Source organism: Juglans microcarpa x Juglans regia, chromosome 2D (genome assembly GCF_004785595.1).
Source record: "Juglans microcarpa x Juglans regia isolate MS1-56 chromosome 2D, Jm3101_v1.0, whole genome shotgun sequence".
Taxonomy (NCBI): domain Eukaryota; kingdom Viridiplantae; phylum Streptophyta; class Magnoliopsida; order Fagales; family Juglandaceae; genus Juglans; species Juglans microcarpa x Juglans regia.
The window spans coordinates 9,592,302-9,608,075 of NC_054596.1; the positions used below are offsets into that span (position 1 = coordinate 9,592,302).

Genomic DNA, 15,774 nt, shown 5'->3' on the forward strand with positions numbered 1-15,774 from the left:
TTTGTAGAAGAGAGAAAGAGAACAATGAGAGCAGATAGACTTACCCACGACGCCAGCGGACGATGATGGCTAAATTTTCAGAGAGACTTACCTAGATGGTGACCAGATTTGGGTTTGAGCTTTTGGGGGAGATGGGGCCAAGAGAAATTATGCGGGGTGGGTATGAATTTATGTTTGGATAGTGGGAATACCTCAAATATTTTGTAAATAGTAGTGAAAAATTAATAAAAAAATATTAAATAGAAGTGAATCGTAATAAAAAATAGATAAAAAATAATAATAAAATAAAAAAAATAACTAGACATTCTGAGTACTCTTACCCAAACCTTTAGTCGAGCGCTTAAAAAAAAAAAAAAAAACACACAAATGCCAGGCTGTTGTGCATACTGTTGTGTAAGTGAAGTTATCATTTCTTTGTTGTGTTAAATAATATTATTATTTTAAAAGTAAAATTTTTAAATCCATTTTCCACTCAACTTCATCTTAACACTTGGCTTGCTCCGATTGCGAACTCCTCCTACTGGAAATACCAAAATGTCCTTCCTATTTATCCTCGCACGGAGGGCAGCTGCTTTCTCTCCCAAATAGCGGCCTCCGCTTCCTCTTTCACAGCAGCCGAACCTCACGCGGGACTAGGTCAGAAAGACTGATATCGCCCTACCAGATAGCTCAATCGCAGGTAAATTCCTTGTTTCCTTCCCTAGCTCCAATCCTTTTCACCGATCGGACTCTAGTCTATACTTCACAAGCGAGGTCCTTGCTCCATGAGCATTTCTTGTTCGGGTCAACCCATTTTATGTATCTGGGCCTTTTCGTTTTTAATTGGTATCCCGAAATTTGATTGTACAAACCTTTTGGATCTGTATATACTAAGAATTCTCGATCTTTTAGTGGGCTTCTTCAGTTTGTTGGGTACTGTAGAGTTCCAGATATAATGGGTATTAGAAATGAACTCTATTTATCTATTTGGTCCCAGAGTTTTTCGCAAAATATCCTATTTTTTGGTAATTTCTCGAGAGTTCTGCGACTGCAGCTTTAATGGTGATAAGGTTGATAATGGGTTTCGATTAATTGAGGAACCCTTGAAAAGAGCGTGGAGATATTCAGATTTTGATCCTATTTCGGAAGAAAAACCGAGCACCAATGTGGATGAAACGCGTGTCCGGGGACATTTCTCAGCGAGGCGGGTTTTCTTTGATAATGTCAAGATTGATGCTAGGAAGGTTCTTGATGTTCTCGAGCAAGATGGCCCAGGGTTTGATACGAAATTGGCTCTAGACGAGTTGTATTTAAGGCTTTCGGGGCTTCTCGTCAGGGAAGTTCTATTGGGGATTTTGCGGAATGTAAATCATTCTAATAAGTTGCGGTGTGCGAAATTAGGGTATAAGTTTTTCGTGTGGTCTGATCAGCAGGAGAATTACAGGCACACGTTGAATTCTTACCATTTAATAATGAAGATATTTGCAGATTGTGAGGAGTTTAAGGCAATGTGGAGGCTAGTTGATGACATGACTGAAAATGGGTTTCCAACTACCGCACGAACATTTAACATATTGATATGTACTTGTGGTGGGGCAGGATTGGCAAGGAAAGTTGTGGAGAGGTTCATCAAATCAAAGACATTTAATTATCGGCCGTTTAAACATTCATACAATGCAATTCTAGTTTCCCTTCTCACGGTAAACCAATACAAGTTGATTGACTGGGTGTATCAACATATGTTACGTGAGGGTCATTCTCCAGATATCCTAACTTATAATGTTGTCATGTGTGCAAAGTATAGGTTGGGGAAGTTGGATCAGTTCCATAGACTGCTTGATGAAATGGGTAGAAGTGGATATTCTCCAGACTTTCATACGTATAATATTCTTCTTCATGTTCTAGGTAAAGGAGACAAACCGCTGGCAGCACTTAATCTTTTGAATCACATGAAGGAAGTGGGTTTTGATCCAAGTGTTCTTCACTTCACTACATTGATAGACGGACTTAGCCGGGCTGGAAATCTGGATGCCTGCAACTATTTTTTCACTGAAATGATAAAGAATGGTTGTACACCAGATGTGGTCTGTTACACTGTGATGATCACAGGATATATTGTGGCTGGGGAGTTTGAAAAAGCTCAGGAAATGTTTGATGGAATGATAATCCAGGGACATCTTCCAAATGTATTCACGTACAATTCCATGATTCGTGGGTTTTGTATGGCAGGAAAATTTGAGGAGGCATGTTCAATGGTTAAGGAAATGGAATCTAGAGGTTGTAATCCAAATTTCCTTGTGTACAGCACACTAGTGAGTAATTTGAGAAATGCTGGAAAACTTTCTGAAGCTCATGATGTAATAAGACATATGGTGGCAAAGGGGCAGTATGTTCATCTTCTCTCGAAGTTCAAGAAATATAGGAGATGCTGAAGCTGCAGAATATTTATTGGGAGATTATTCTCTTGTAACCTCATAGGAACATAACTTATTCAATTCATCCAGTTCAGTTGACACCATGTACTCTCAGCTATTGTTATCATAGAAGCAAAAAGAGTAAAGTACGTACAACCTCTTTTCTCTAACATTATTATTCTCCTTTTCATTTCAAGAGATTGAAATATAGAAAAGAGCCAGTTTGTCCATTTTTTTAATGAATTTTTTTTTTTTTTTTTTGGTTTCATATGGTGTATCGGATCAATTCAGTTGAGTTTTCATTCTTCTTATGCTTCATTGTTTTGAAAATCTGCAATTGCCTCAAGCTCCGTACATACTGTAGATGTACTTTCATTTGTTACCATTCCTTGTGACTTACCTTTTCTGATATTACCAATGACAATGCAATTCTTATGTATTGATATCTATTCTTATATCTATCCATCTATCTGAGAAAGTACACACAAGAAAAACTAAATGTAACAAATAATAAAATAAAATAAAATAGGAACTACATAGTTGTCTGAAGTCTGCCCTCATGAGAACTATTTTCATCTTCGATTTGGCTGCAGGGGTTACTCATAAACTACATGAGTGTATATATATGTCTGTTTTTGTTGAATTCAGTAATTGTTTAATTTGCTTATAGTTGTGCTGGTGATGTTGTAAGCATTGCTAACTCTAGTTTGTACATGCCTAATCATGTGTTGTGAGCCTTGTTTGTCTTTATCGTTATGATTACTTAATAGGGTCACATCCCAACAATCATCTAGTCTCCAATACTTATCTAGTAGTTTGCAAGAAATATTGCAATTTTTTTACGATGTTAAAAGTCTCATTTCACAAAGATGCTGTTAATGGAAACTGCATTACACATGCAACACAATTTACATTATGACGTCGGGTAAGTAATACTGTTTATTAAGAAAAAGTTTCCAGCCTTAGCCAGAGAGAAAGGGAGAACCAACTAATTGCTGAGGTTTATATGTGTATGGCTTTGAAAATTTCTGAAGATTTCTCTCTTACATTAGCAAGGAGTTTATTTCAAGATCTGATACGTACATTTGTTTAATTGCTCTAGTTTATATGACCATAATAAAACTTGGAAATTATTAAATGAGCTGATATTCCATTTCTTGCATGCAGTTATCCCATGTATTCTTCCACTTGAAGTGACAGCAAAAATTTCCGGGCAATGCTGAATTTTCCATTGGCATCAACCCAGTCATCATCAGTTGATTCCTGCAATCCTGAAGTGAGCATGTGTCTGCAGTGAATTTTAAAATCTATGTCTGGAAGTTTGGGATGGAGTTACCTTTTGGCTATTGCTTTGCATAAGCATTTTTACTAACATTTTACCCAGTCATTGCTTATATTCCAAATGATCACCTAACTTCTCACTTTTTAGCTTTTAGACATGTAATATGACTGATTTCCCGACAAGTTTTTAAGTTCCAATGTTGAGATCTCTTTGTTCATTCACATAATAACCCAATGCAGTATAGACTATGAACGTACATGCGTATCTATGTGCTATCTTACTGCTTACCTATGTAGTGTCTAACCGTTGCTTACCCTCATATAGGAGCTTGGAGCAAAACGTCCTGGCAGCTACCTGTGGAGCATCATGTCAGAGCCATATTGTGGTTTCAAGGTCAGGATTTAGCTGTCTTATAAAACCGAATGGGTTTAGTAACTAAGAGTCAGGATTGATTTTGAAGACGCCGAAGAGTTAGCTGGTATCGTTTTAAGAGAGTATATTTTACATTCATGTTACATATATTTTAGTCGAAAAAAAGGACAACAGCTTGAATTAGTCCTGAAGAGGGCTTGTTTGGAGAGTGAGATGAGATGAAAATTTTATAAATAGTAGTAAGATAGTATTTGTGAATACTAATGAAATTTTTTGAGTTGAGTATTTTTTGAGTTTTGGGAGAGAAAAGAGAAAAAGTTGAATAAAAAATATTATAAAATTAAAATATTATAATAATATAGTTTTATAATATTATTTTGTTTAGAGATTTGAAAAAGTTAAAATTGTTTTTTATTTTTTATTTGAAAATTTGAAAAAGTTGTAATGATTAGTTTGAAAAAGTTGTAATGGTTAGTTTGAAAATTTTGTATTTGAATTATGTTTTGAAATAAGATAAAATGAGATCAGATGAAAATTTTGTGTCTGCCGTTGTTTTCTTGTTTCCCTGCCACTCTTTCAACTTCTATTTAAACTGCCTAAAGCGAGAAGATGTTTAGTGGGAAATTCTTTTCGACGGGGAATGCAGAAGTAAACCATCACTTTAATGAAGTGAGATAATAATATTTGAAAATGAGCATTGGAAGAAGGCTGACGTGTAATTTAAGTTCAGCATCGTTATTAAATGGCTCTAGAAATTTGTGGAGTTTTGGCTGTAGCAGGGGCTGCTGATGATGACAGCAGGGTAAGGAATTAGTATAGGATTTATTGGTCAACTTATAGGGATATGCACTGGATGGTTCCTGTCTTTGAAAATGCACTTGGAATAGCAGAAATTTTACACGGCCATATGTGGCAGCTTCTCGCACATAGCCTTGAAAGTTGAACTTGGGTTCGACTGCAACAACCACTTCACAGAGAACTTGGGTTGGCCGAGGCTATCTTTCCTGCTCCAACAGCCACGATGCCGGTGAGTTTCATCCGGTTTCCTTTCTCTTCAGTGTCCCGAGAAGAGTTACTGTCCCATGACTTTTGGGTCATTTTCTGTCTATGGGCCTTTCGTCCATATTTATCTGATTTAAATTGGGTTGTATATATGCCTAACCCCATGTGCTACTTGTGGCCTTGTGAATGTTGTATTCCCGTTAGGCCCTTATATAAGAGCCTAATTGTTTAACGATTTCTCTCATTGCTAGAGTGCTACTCTGCCGCCTTACCGCTCCCAAGTGGCCGCTAGGTTAAATTAGTCTATCTATTTTTGTCCAGTTGTTTTATTCATATTTTTTTTTTTATCATTTTAAAACATTTTAAAAAAAATATATCAATATATTAATAGTCTCTTCCTTAACTATTAAGTAAAGAAAAAAATTAAAATATATTATGTGCCAAAATGAGTGGACAAGTTGAGTGAGTAAAGTAACATTTTTCTAATGGAATATACTATATTTTTAGAGTCTTGAAGAACCAAGTTATTTGATCCCCCGCGGCCCCGCGGCGATGTTGAGAGTGTTGTGACATAGCAAAGGTAGTGGCGGTTATTATTATTACGAGTGAAATTGTTATTTTGTTAAATTTGATTATGATTAGATGGGGAAACTAAAGCTTGCATGCTTTAGATTCCGGTCAGAAACCATGCTGCTGGCCAAGAGCTGGGGTCTTCGAAAGAGGCTGTATTACATAACTCATCACATTACGCATCTCTATTTTGAGTCGTTCCCAGCTAAGCAAGCTGTTAACAAGTTGCTTGATTTTCTAATGTCTCCCCCTCGAGCATGGCATTGGCATCGGCATCGGCATCTTATCTTGGGCCTGTGACGTAACTTCGATGGCTGACTAGAAAAGATTACATACGACTTTTTTGTTGATCTCCTCCGCCTCCCCCTTCCTCTTTAGATAATCTATTTTGAGTGTTAATCTCAACTCATCTCAACTCTTGTGCTACCAACTGGTAGTTGATTACTCCCTGTCATCCTTTTCATTTTGAGAACCCCGGCAAGGATTCGGCTTGGATCCCGTCTCCTATCAATAATTTCGACGGTGATGATTCAATTTCATATGAACGATGTCGTTGTAAACAACATGACAAGAGATGCCATATTAATTTTTCCGAAGCAAAAGGACTTGGTTGAGAGCAGATTAACTCCGCAAATCAGGATATTGTGAAACAGAACTCAGGGCTACATGACAAAGGTGTTTTCCAACATTCTTCTCGACAGAGGGCCACTCTCCATTGGCGATGGCTGCTTTGCGAATCAGAGGCTGCCAAACCAAACTTAATGCAATGACATATCAGTGTGATAAACAAAGCCTGCCTAGTGGAATCTTGCTCTCGTGATCTTGAGTAATTTATTTATTCAGCAATCAACGTCAAAGACGCAATATGGGTAATTGTCCTGAGTATATGCTTTCACATCGGATCCATGTCATGATGGCTTTCAAGTCATCCCTTTAGAAGAAGAATGATTTAACAACTAGTTTTGTATTGATTCAATTCCTTTCCGGCCAAGGATCTCTTCGGCGCGTTTGTCTTCAGTGTGCTTCAACTCGGATAGAAAATGACCCACAAACAAATAGAGGAGGAAACTCGTGAACCCAAAATTCCTCCTGCATTTATTATATTCTCTTTCTTTTTCTTTAATGTTTTCACAACCTCAAGAGCTGTACGCACAAGTTGCATTTTCAACACGTCTAGAAAACCCAGAATTGGAAAAACTGCTCAAGAAAAATATGACCCATTAAAAAAAAAAAAAAAAACCCAAACCAAAATCATGAATGTTATTTCATTTACACAAACTCTAAAGCTGCATCATAAACCACTTATACCTTTGGATTAAGAGATTGTTCAATGAGCTCCGGAAATAGAAGTGCTTCTCCGTGAGAAAGTTTTCAGCAGAGCTTATTACATTAAGCAAACCTCTCTCACATACTGAAAATAGGATGGGAGTAAATAGAACTAACCCAAAAAAAGAAAAGGTTGTAGCTTTTTACTTATTTCTTCTCCTCTTTCTTTTCTTCTTTCTTCTCTTCCTTCTTCTCCTCTTTCTTTTCCTCTTTCTTTTCTTCCTTCTTTTCTTCCTTCTTCTCTTCTTTGGCTGGCCCAACTGATAGTATGTCCACTTTCCCTACTTTCTTCAACTTCTTTACTATTGCCACTGTATCCATTTGCCCTATCACTGTCAACTTCTGATCCTTCAGATCTGCCGCTATTGAATCAATCCCTGTTTATCAAAATACCAGTTCGATTGCCAAATAAATGAATCGATTAATTAAACAAATTAAAACAATCCATAATAATATGGCATGCCATCTCTTTTGTTATTAGTTTTACCAAAGTAAGATGTACAAAGTTCATATAGGTTCAAGATAATAGAAATCAGATCTTCTCTCTCTATATATATATATATATTTATATTTATATATATATAACCCATCGATTTGGATTTCTGAATCATAAAAGTGACCAAAGAATTGTGTAAGCAAAGCATGTAAGATAAATACCATATACATCGGCTGCAGCTTCTATTGCTTTCTGCTTGCTTTTATCATCGGTCATGGTCAGGACCTTCAACACAACTTTCTGCTACAAATTCCAAAGTTAAAATATGTAACAGGCACGTAAATTGGAAGCCATTAGCATTATCTGGGATAGGGAAAATGGAAGGAGAAAATAAAATGGTACCTGGGCCATTTGGAAAGGTAGAAATTAAGACCAGAGAGAAGAGAAATAAAAGCTAGCCAATTTCTGGGTTTTTATAAAGGAAGAGGTACGAGGCCGTGACTTTTCGTATACGTTTTTACTTTTATATGCTTGCTGGCCCCAGGCCACATTGTTTTCAGCACATATCACGAATATTTGGCTTGGTGCTCTATTTTATTCAGGGTGTGCAATCCATCCGGATTCGGATGTCTAAATCGCGGTTATCTATCCAGATTAATTCGGATTCAGCCAGATATTCCGATTTTTTGCATTTTTGACTTAAAATCCGGATATCCGGTTATAACCAAATTTAATCTGAATTTTTTAATTTTTTTTAAAAAGAATTTAAAACTTTTAAAAAAATTATAGCACTTTTTTAAAAAAAAAAAAAAAAAAATCTGATATCATGTTTAAATTGCTAGAATTTTTTTAAAAATAATTTAAACACTTATTATTTTAACCGGATAGTAATATTCTAGGCAATTAACTGCCCGAATCTACCGGATATCCGGTTTTCGGATGCACAACCTTAATTTTATTCCGGAAAAAGCTAAAAAAGGGTCGGGTGAGTATTTCGTTTTGACACCGGCCAATAGGACTTTAACATCTGTGAAGTGTATTTGTCTTACAATACACTACAATGCATTTAACCAATTCTCGAAACTCAGACTCCCTCTGTCGTTTCCCCTTTTCCTCTCCTATCCCTGATTTCCCCCTTTCCTCTCCTCTCCCCTGCAGCGATTCTCCCTCTCTTCTTTCTCTCCTCTCCCCGATTCTTCTTCTCTCGCCCGCGTCTCCATCGAGTGATTTGGAACGACAAGAAGCAACGAACCCGTAAGTTTTTTTGTTTAGCAATCAACTGGGTCGATTTATGATTTATTTAGGCTGGTTCGATTTTCTTCATATTTCTAGGCTGGGTCGATTTTATTCAAGAAATAATTAGTAGTTCAGTCTTCCACAATAATTTATCATGACCTACACGATACATTGGAGAGATGCCAACATTACCAGTTCTTAAGTCTGAAGTTTTGTTCATTTGATTAAATATACTTAATAGATCAGAAGAATTCCTATGAGTGGCATACTACAGACTCAGTTAAACGTGAACATCATAAACAACAGGGAATGAAAAATACATAAAGGTAAAGAAAAAGGATAATCGATTTTTGATAATTCAATTTATGATAATTAAAACTCTGTGTCTTGCTCTTGGATGTTTGATACTTTTTGTCTCTTTACCACCAACTTTGAAGTGCTCTTATTCTAATCTTGGGGTAGATTACTAGTTTGTGAATACATTGTGCATTTTTGTCTCTTTACCACCAATTTTGTAGATTCATGGTTTGTGAATACTTTCTGTCTCTTTACCACCAATTTTGTGTCTTGCATTGTGCCTTACTGTTATGTTCAGAGATGATAATATTTTCACTTGTAAAGTCTTAAGTTTAAGACATCGACATCCCTTTCACATGTAAGAGTAGATCCTTTAACATTAAGTAACGTTGGCAATAATCATCTGAGAGAGATGAGTATTCCTGTACTCCTATGAAAAAAATAAAAATCTGTATGATATTCCTGTACTATGTGTAAGCTACTTATTATCTAGCATATTTATTTAGTAGGAACTCATATTAGCAACAGATTGTGAATAGACCACCACCAGAAGATTAGTAGCAGTCCTTTTTTTTTTTCATATCAAGAACCACCCTTCAGTCTCATTTTCATTTTCATTTTCATGGCCAAGAAAGAGAAAAAAATAACATGAGCTGACAAATTAAACATAAACTGGTCCATACTGTTGTGTCTTGAATTATGATATATAACTGCTATTTTTTGGCTACTGCTTGGTTGTATTTGTTTGCTGCTGAGTGGTTGTATTATTTTGCTGCCCAGGTCCCCTCTCCCACCCATTTCCAGGTTGTTTTGTGCATTGATTCGATTGCATTCTTTGCAGCAATATGGAATGTAGTGGAGGAGACACCATATCTAGTATACAGTCTATGAGGGCAGAAGATGAAGTGATCTCTGAACGAAGACCACTATGTTATTGTGGCATTCCCTCCAAACTACGGACGTCGGGCAATCCAAAAAGTTTTATTTATTGCGTTATTAGTTAGTACTATTTTCCTTGTATATATCATGTTCTAGCATCTGTCACCATCTACAACTATACCTTTCATATTAATAAAACATTAATCAGACACATTAACAAAATAAAATATTGGATTTGAACTCAAGCAGTGACATATGAACAAAATATTGGATTTCAATTCCTGAGACAAACTTTCACATACCACTAGAAGTCTATCTCACATCCAATCTAAACTTACAAGTTTAAAATAAAAAAATATTACAGACAAGCTGCACGCCAAATCCAATGGCTACAAAACTTAGTAATTTTTTCCATATTGATAGATAATAATTCCAATACTAATGATCTTGTGATAGATAATAATTCCACAATGATCCGAAATCTTCATTTTGTGACATAGTCAGATTTTGCACATTCCTGCGAAAGGGAACAAATATATTACCACACTGTTAAAATATATTGCCACTGTTAAAAAAGAACCGACTAATTAAAAAAGTATCTTGAAATATAATAGAGCATAGTATTCAAACATGTCAAATGTAGTTGATATGGTGGTTGGGTCTGGATATAACATAGTTGAGCTTGGTTCCCCAATATTCCTGAAGTGAAAAAAAAATTCTTTCATCAAAATAGAAGCTCATAAAAGGTAACTTCTGACATAAGTATATGTACATGTGGAATTATTGCAAGTACCTATGTGATGGACATTTGCTTCTTATATGCCCTTCTTCTTTACAGATGCTGCATCGTTGCTTTTTCATTGGTACATTTTCCTTTGGATTCTTTTGTCGTAATGATTTCGACCTTTCTTTGGACACAATATGTGGTGAATCTTGCAATGAAAAGTTTGAGAGTAATTGGCTCTGGACTGTATCTCCCTCCACGTTACCATCACCATCAATGTTTATCAATAGAAGCTCTGCGTGAATATTCTCTATTCCCCTAGAAGCATGCTCAAATCTCTGTATAGATAGTGATCCCACCTCGGCAACTTTATAAAACTGTCTCATCAAACGATGTTTCATGACTAACGCAGTTGGGACCATCTCCAATGGCCCCTCATCAACACATATCCCATTTAGCACACGACTCTTTGCATTGATCGTCCACCTTTCTAAAACATATGATTGAAATACAATGTTTAAACAACTTTTTTTTGCCAAAACATGTAGGCTATGTCGACATAGAAAGCCAATAAATTCAAACTTACAACATGTACAAGAAACTATGTTGTTCTCCTTCCCAAGTGTCACTTCATATGTCGGCTTTTCTTTCCCATCAATGCCCACCAAGTAAATTTTTCTTCCATCTTCCTCTTGTGTTTTGTGCGCCTTGTACCGTTGGCAATTAAGCAACTCATCTTGAAATATCATAAATGATTTTCTTGTGTAGATCTTGGCCAATTCCTCTTCAATACTGTAAGTAGTCCTCATAATTGGCATTGATGTTTTTGTCTTCACATATTTCTCTTTCTCACTAAAATAACGGACGTTCAATGCTTTATCATATTGATGGACGAAGTCACTTATCATCGTACTTGCACGAACATAGTTTTTAAAAAACTTGTTCATACTCTCACTCCGTTGAGTTGTGGACATTCCAGCACAAAATGTGCCTCTCAAATAAGCCGGCACCCACTTTGCTCTCCTGGTATAAATATTCTGCAACCAACTATTTTTTTCAATATTGTGCTTCGATAACATATCAGTCCACTCCATCTCAAACTCCTCAATAGTCAGTGTCTCATGAATACAATGGTTAAAATCATGTTGAAATTGTGGATATTTGTTGTAAACATGAGCTAGATGTTCAGGAACTTTTTGTCACAGATGCCATAAGCATAATTTGTGTGTTGTATTGGGCAATACCTCTGCGATTGCCCTAGCCATTGCCTTGTCATCATCAGTTATTATTGTAGAGGGAGCACGACCAAGCATAGCTTCTAGCCATGTTTTCAATAACCATGTATAAGACTATGCCATCTCATTTACAAGTAACGCACATCCAAATATCACATATTGATGATGATGATTAACTCCAATGAACGGAACAAATGGCATCTTGTAGCAATTTGTGAGATAAGTAGCATCAAACGTAACAGCATCTCCAAAATACTGGTATGCGGCCCTTGATCTAGCATCTGCCCAAAAGCAATTCCCCATCGACCCATCTGCATCAACTTGGATCGAATATACAAAACCTGGATTATTACGTTCACTTTTCAAAAAGTAAGCGTATAACTTTTGTGCGTCTCCCTCTCCGAGAACTTGTCTCCTTCGATGGCCTAAGTAATTCTGAATGTCCTTTGCTATGCAACCAACATTATAATCACCGCTTGACTCCTTACTCAACACGGACATTATTTTTCATGTTGATATCCCAGACTCATTTAGCGTGTCTATTAAATTCTTTTGTGTAGGTGTAACCCTTCTATACCCACGAAGCAAACTTGTACTCCTAGGTGTCAACAACTCATAATTATGCTGGAGTACAAACTTGGACACAACCCATTTTTCTCCATCCTTCTTTATTGTCATTGTCGCCTTACACCCACACTTTGTTTCTGCAGCCTCGGGTCTTGCTCTCTCTTTAAGTTTAAAATTATGACGACGAAATCCTTCTCTTGAACACACATATTCTACCCCAATTAATGATCTGTCTATATTTGACAACCGAGTATGGTTTGTTCGAATGCTAAAACCAATCCGTCTGGAGAAGGCTTTATAGCAACTATGCGCATCCTCTATATCGTCAAATTGTAGCCCTACATACGGCTCCAAATATGAAAATGACATCGTATTATTTCCCTTGTCTTGTTCAACCTCGCCATCCTCTTCAAGAATTTCAGCATCATCAATGCTATCATCTAAAATCTCAACATCATCTCATCTTGAAGTACTCATCATTCAACCTGATATCAGAAAAATACTTGACCATGTGAGTCATTTTCAAACCATGTCATAATCAGATAACATATATATATATATATATATATATATATATATATAATAAACCACATAACCCACCACATATTCCACTTTCCATTTGATTAAATTGTTGGACCACACCAAGACAAAGACAAAGATATCCCATTATAAAAGTCCATTTTTTTACCACATCCTCAACTTTCATTTAATTAAATTTTTGGCCTTGAAGACAACGACAACATCACATTATTCTACAACCTTTTTGGACCACGTTTTTGTCTTTTATTTGATTAAATTTTTTAATAGCATTTTGGTTTGGGAATACGGGAAGACCTCTAGGATGAATATATAGTGATTCACCTCCAAGAAAAAGGAGCTCAAATGGCGACCAACGCTCAAATCGCAACCAACGTATATGCAACTTTACTCATTTTATCACCAAAGTTTTTCATCAAATTTAGTTTCTCACATTTTCTAAAAAATTACCAAACACAAATTACCAAATCAAAAATTACCAAATCAAAAATGTATATCTAACCTCAGAAATTACAATGCTTCAGGAGATGGAAGTTTTGCACACAGAAGGGAGTCAAGGACGGTGGGTGTGGCCAGGAATCTAAACTGCAAGGAATCGAAGGAGATTACAATGCTTCAAACGTTCTTTTTACACACAGAATGAGATATTGTTTCGACGGCCAGGAATCGAAGTTGCCGAGGTAAGGGTGGGCGACACTGTTTCGACGGCAAATTTTTTCGGAATGACGGGAGGAGGCCAACAAAGGTGGGGCAGCGTTTCAACGGGGTAGGGGCAGTGTTTCGACGGGGTGGGAGCTCAAATGTTTTGGAGGGGGCAGAGTGATTGCAAATGAAGAGAAATTGAGATTTGCTACAAGCGGCTTATTTCTCAATTCTACTGAAACTCAAACGTGTCAATTTTTCATTTGCTGGTGTAAACTAACCTTTCACACCCGACCAGCCCGAAGCGTCTCTCTTTTATTCCAGCTTATTGTTACAAGATTTTTTATTATTCATCATTATTATCATTGATTATTTTTAAAGAAAAAAACAAGTTTTCTCTGCTGAAATATTCAGGGAATAACGGTTGTGTTCAACTTCAACCACTCGTATTCTCAAAAAGTAATAAATAACTACTTGGTTTGGCCCAATTTAGATAAGCAATTCAAAGAGTGCAATATAATATATATATATATATATATATTTTTAAAAAAGTACACTTTATCTTCACAAATTATTATTAATTTTTAATAAAAAAGTATTAAATGATTAAAATCCTAATTATTTACTCATTCTACAATTTGTAATTTTGCTTTCAATATTCGTGACGTGTCACCTTGTCTATTCTATAACTTATAAAAAGAAAGTGCAATGTTATAATTCATACTCTCATCTTATTTTTATCTCGTTATATAAGATGTATCATATTTATTATTATTGAATGATAAAAAATCATCTAATAAAAGATTATATGATGTTGATAAATATATCACATCTTAATAATAAAATGAGAATCAAAAAGTGAGATAGTAATATGGTGTATAGAATAATGTTTTGAATACCGTACCGGACGCCGTACCGATCAAGGCACTGGAACGAAATATTTCGATACCGGTACCGTTTCGGGATAGTCGATATATAAATAAATTATATATATAAATATATATAAAAATTATATTCCAAAATAATAGTCTATATATAAATAAATTATAAATAAATACATATATATAAATTATAAATAGTCTAGTCTGAATTGGAGGTTAACAAATATGTTTGTAGTTTGAAAAAATAAAATAAAAAACACAGGCCGAAATCTAGGCCGGTACAGGCCGAAATTGAGGCCGGTACGAAATGCGTATAGTACCTGTACCAGTCGGACGGCCGGGACGAAAAATTTCTATCGTACCGGCCGGTACAGTACGAAATTTAAAACACTGGTATAGAATCTTTCTTTTTAAAAAGAGAAATGTTGTGCTCACCGTTGGGGCTCTGCTGGTAATTTTTTATTTTTATTTTTAGTTTTTTTTTACTTCATGATTAAGTAAGTGTTTTTTAATAATATTATGAATTTTTTTTATTTTTTAAAAAATATTTAAAGATGTTAAAAAATTTATGTAAAAAAATACAAAATAATAAAAAAACACAAAATATATTAGCGGGAGCTCCTGCTGGAGCCCCCAGCGGTGGGCGTAGACCCACCTATTTAAAAATGAAAAATGCTAGATGCCCCGCTGGGGGCTCCCGTTGGGCTCTAGTGTTTTTTTATGTGTTTTTTTTAGTTTTTTTTTATATAGATATTTTTAATAATTTTAAATATTTAAAAAAAATAAAGTAAAATTTATAATATTATTAAAAAATACTTTCTTAATCATGAAGTACAATAAAAAATTATTTTTTATTGTACTTCGTGATTAAGAAAGTATTTTTTAATAATTATTTTTTTAATTTTTGATTAAAGAAGTATTTTTTAATGATATTTTAAATTTATTTTATTTTTTAAAAATATTTAAAAGTGAAAAAAAAATCTATATAAAAAATAACTTAAAAAAATACACAAAAGAATATATGCTAAACCCAACAGGAGCTCCCAGCGGGGCTGTAGCATGACCCTTTAAAAATAAAGTCACATTCTCTAGTAAAAGGTGAGGTGACTAACGATGGAGCCTCTCGCACCAAATCTGAAGACAAAGACGCATGAAACAGAAATAATTGCAATCTAATACGCGTAATCTAATACGCGTAAGGAATTCAAATAAGGTTATTTAAAAGATTTAAGTATAATTAGATGGTTATATAACCAAAAATGTTTTCGAAAACGACAGTTGCCAAAACGTAAATCCTCTCATTAATCCATTTATCATTATCTTATTTTCTCATCGTTGCATAAAATAAAACAAAACACTCTATATAATTTACAGAAAAAATTATATTTATTATGA

At 35.2% G+C, this 15,774-nt stretch overlaps 3 protein-coding genes and 1 long non-coding RNA gene across 5 annotated transcripts; 2 read left to right on the forward strand and 2 right to left on the reverse strand.

Moving 5' to 3' along the window:
* Positions 1-482: 482 nt before the first annotated feature.
* LOC121248446 lies at positions 483-3,892 on the forward strand. The gene is made up of 2 exons (XR_005937459.1): positions 483-679; positions 3,561-3,892. It is a non-coding gene; the product is annotated as an uncharacterized LOC121248446 (long non-coding RNA).
* On the forward strand, positions 678-2,539 carry LOC121248445 (pentatricopeptide repeat-containing protein At1g55630-like). 2 transcript variants are annotated; one of them, XM_041146917.1, is made up of 2 exons: positions 678-1,725; positions 1,885-2,538. In XM_041146917.1, exons 1-2 carry the CDS (start codon positions 948-950, stop codon positions 2,409-2,411), a joined length of 1,305 nt encoding a protein of 434 aa, XP_041002851.1. In that variant the 5' UTR covers positions 678-947; the 3' UTR covers positions 2,412-2,538. The 2 variants fall into 2 exon arrangements, with proteins under 2 accessions (XP_041002851.1, XP_041002850.1); XM_041146916.1 differs by having other exon boundaries at positions 678-2,539.
* Positions 3,893-6,859: 2,967 nt separating the features above from the next.
* Positions 6,860-7,941, reverse strand: LOC121248447 (heavy metal-associated isoprenylated plant protein 39-like). The gene is made up of 3 exons (XM_041146918.1): positions 7,784-7,941; positions 7,603-7,681; positions 6,860-7,322 (listed from the first exon to the last, which is right to left on the reverse strand). Exons 1-3 carry the CDS (start codon positions 7,790-7,792, stop codon positions 7,093-7,095), a joined length of 318 nt encoding a protein of 105 aa, XP_041002852.1. The 5' UTR covers positions 7,793-7,941; the 3' UTR covers positions 6,860-7,092.
* A 2,632-nt stretch (positions 7,942-10,573) lies between these two features.
* On the reverse strand, positions 10,574-11,611 carry LOC121249228 (protein FAR1-RELATED SEQUENCE 5-like). The gene has a single exon (XM_041147946.1). It carries the CDS (start codon positions 11,609-11,611, stop codon positions 10,574-10,576), a length of 1,038 nt encoding a protein of 345 aa, XP_041003880.1.
* Positions 11,612-15,774: the final 4,163 nt, after the last annotated feature.

What these genes read in the sequence shown, in the direction of transcription:
- LOC121248445 (XM_041146916.1), top strand. Translation starts at nt 948, where the DNA reads ATGAACTCTATTTATCTATTTGGTCCCAGAGTTTTTCGCAAAATATCC.
- LOC121248447 (XM_041146918.1), bottom strand. An exon ending in AGCTGCAGCCGATGTATATG is followed by an intron (nt 7,323 to 7,602) that starts GTATTTATCTTA and finishes TTTGATAAACAG; the next exon opens with GGATTGATTCAATAGCGGCA.
- LOC121249228 (XM_041147946.1), bottom strand. Translation starts at nt 11,611, where the DNA reads ATGGAGTGGACTGATATGTTATCGAAGCACAATATTGAAAAAAATAGT.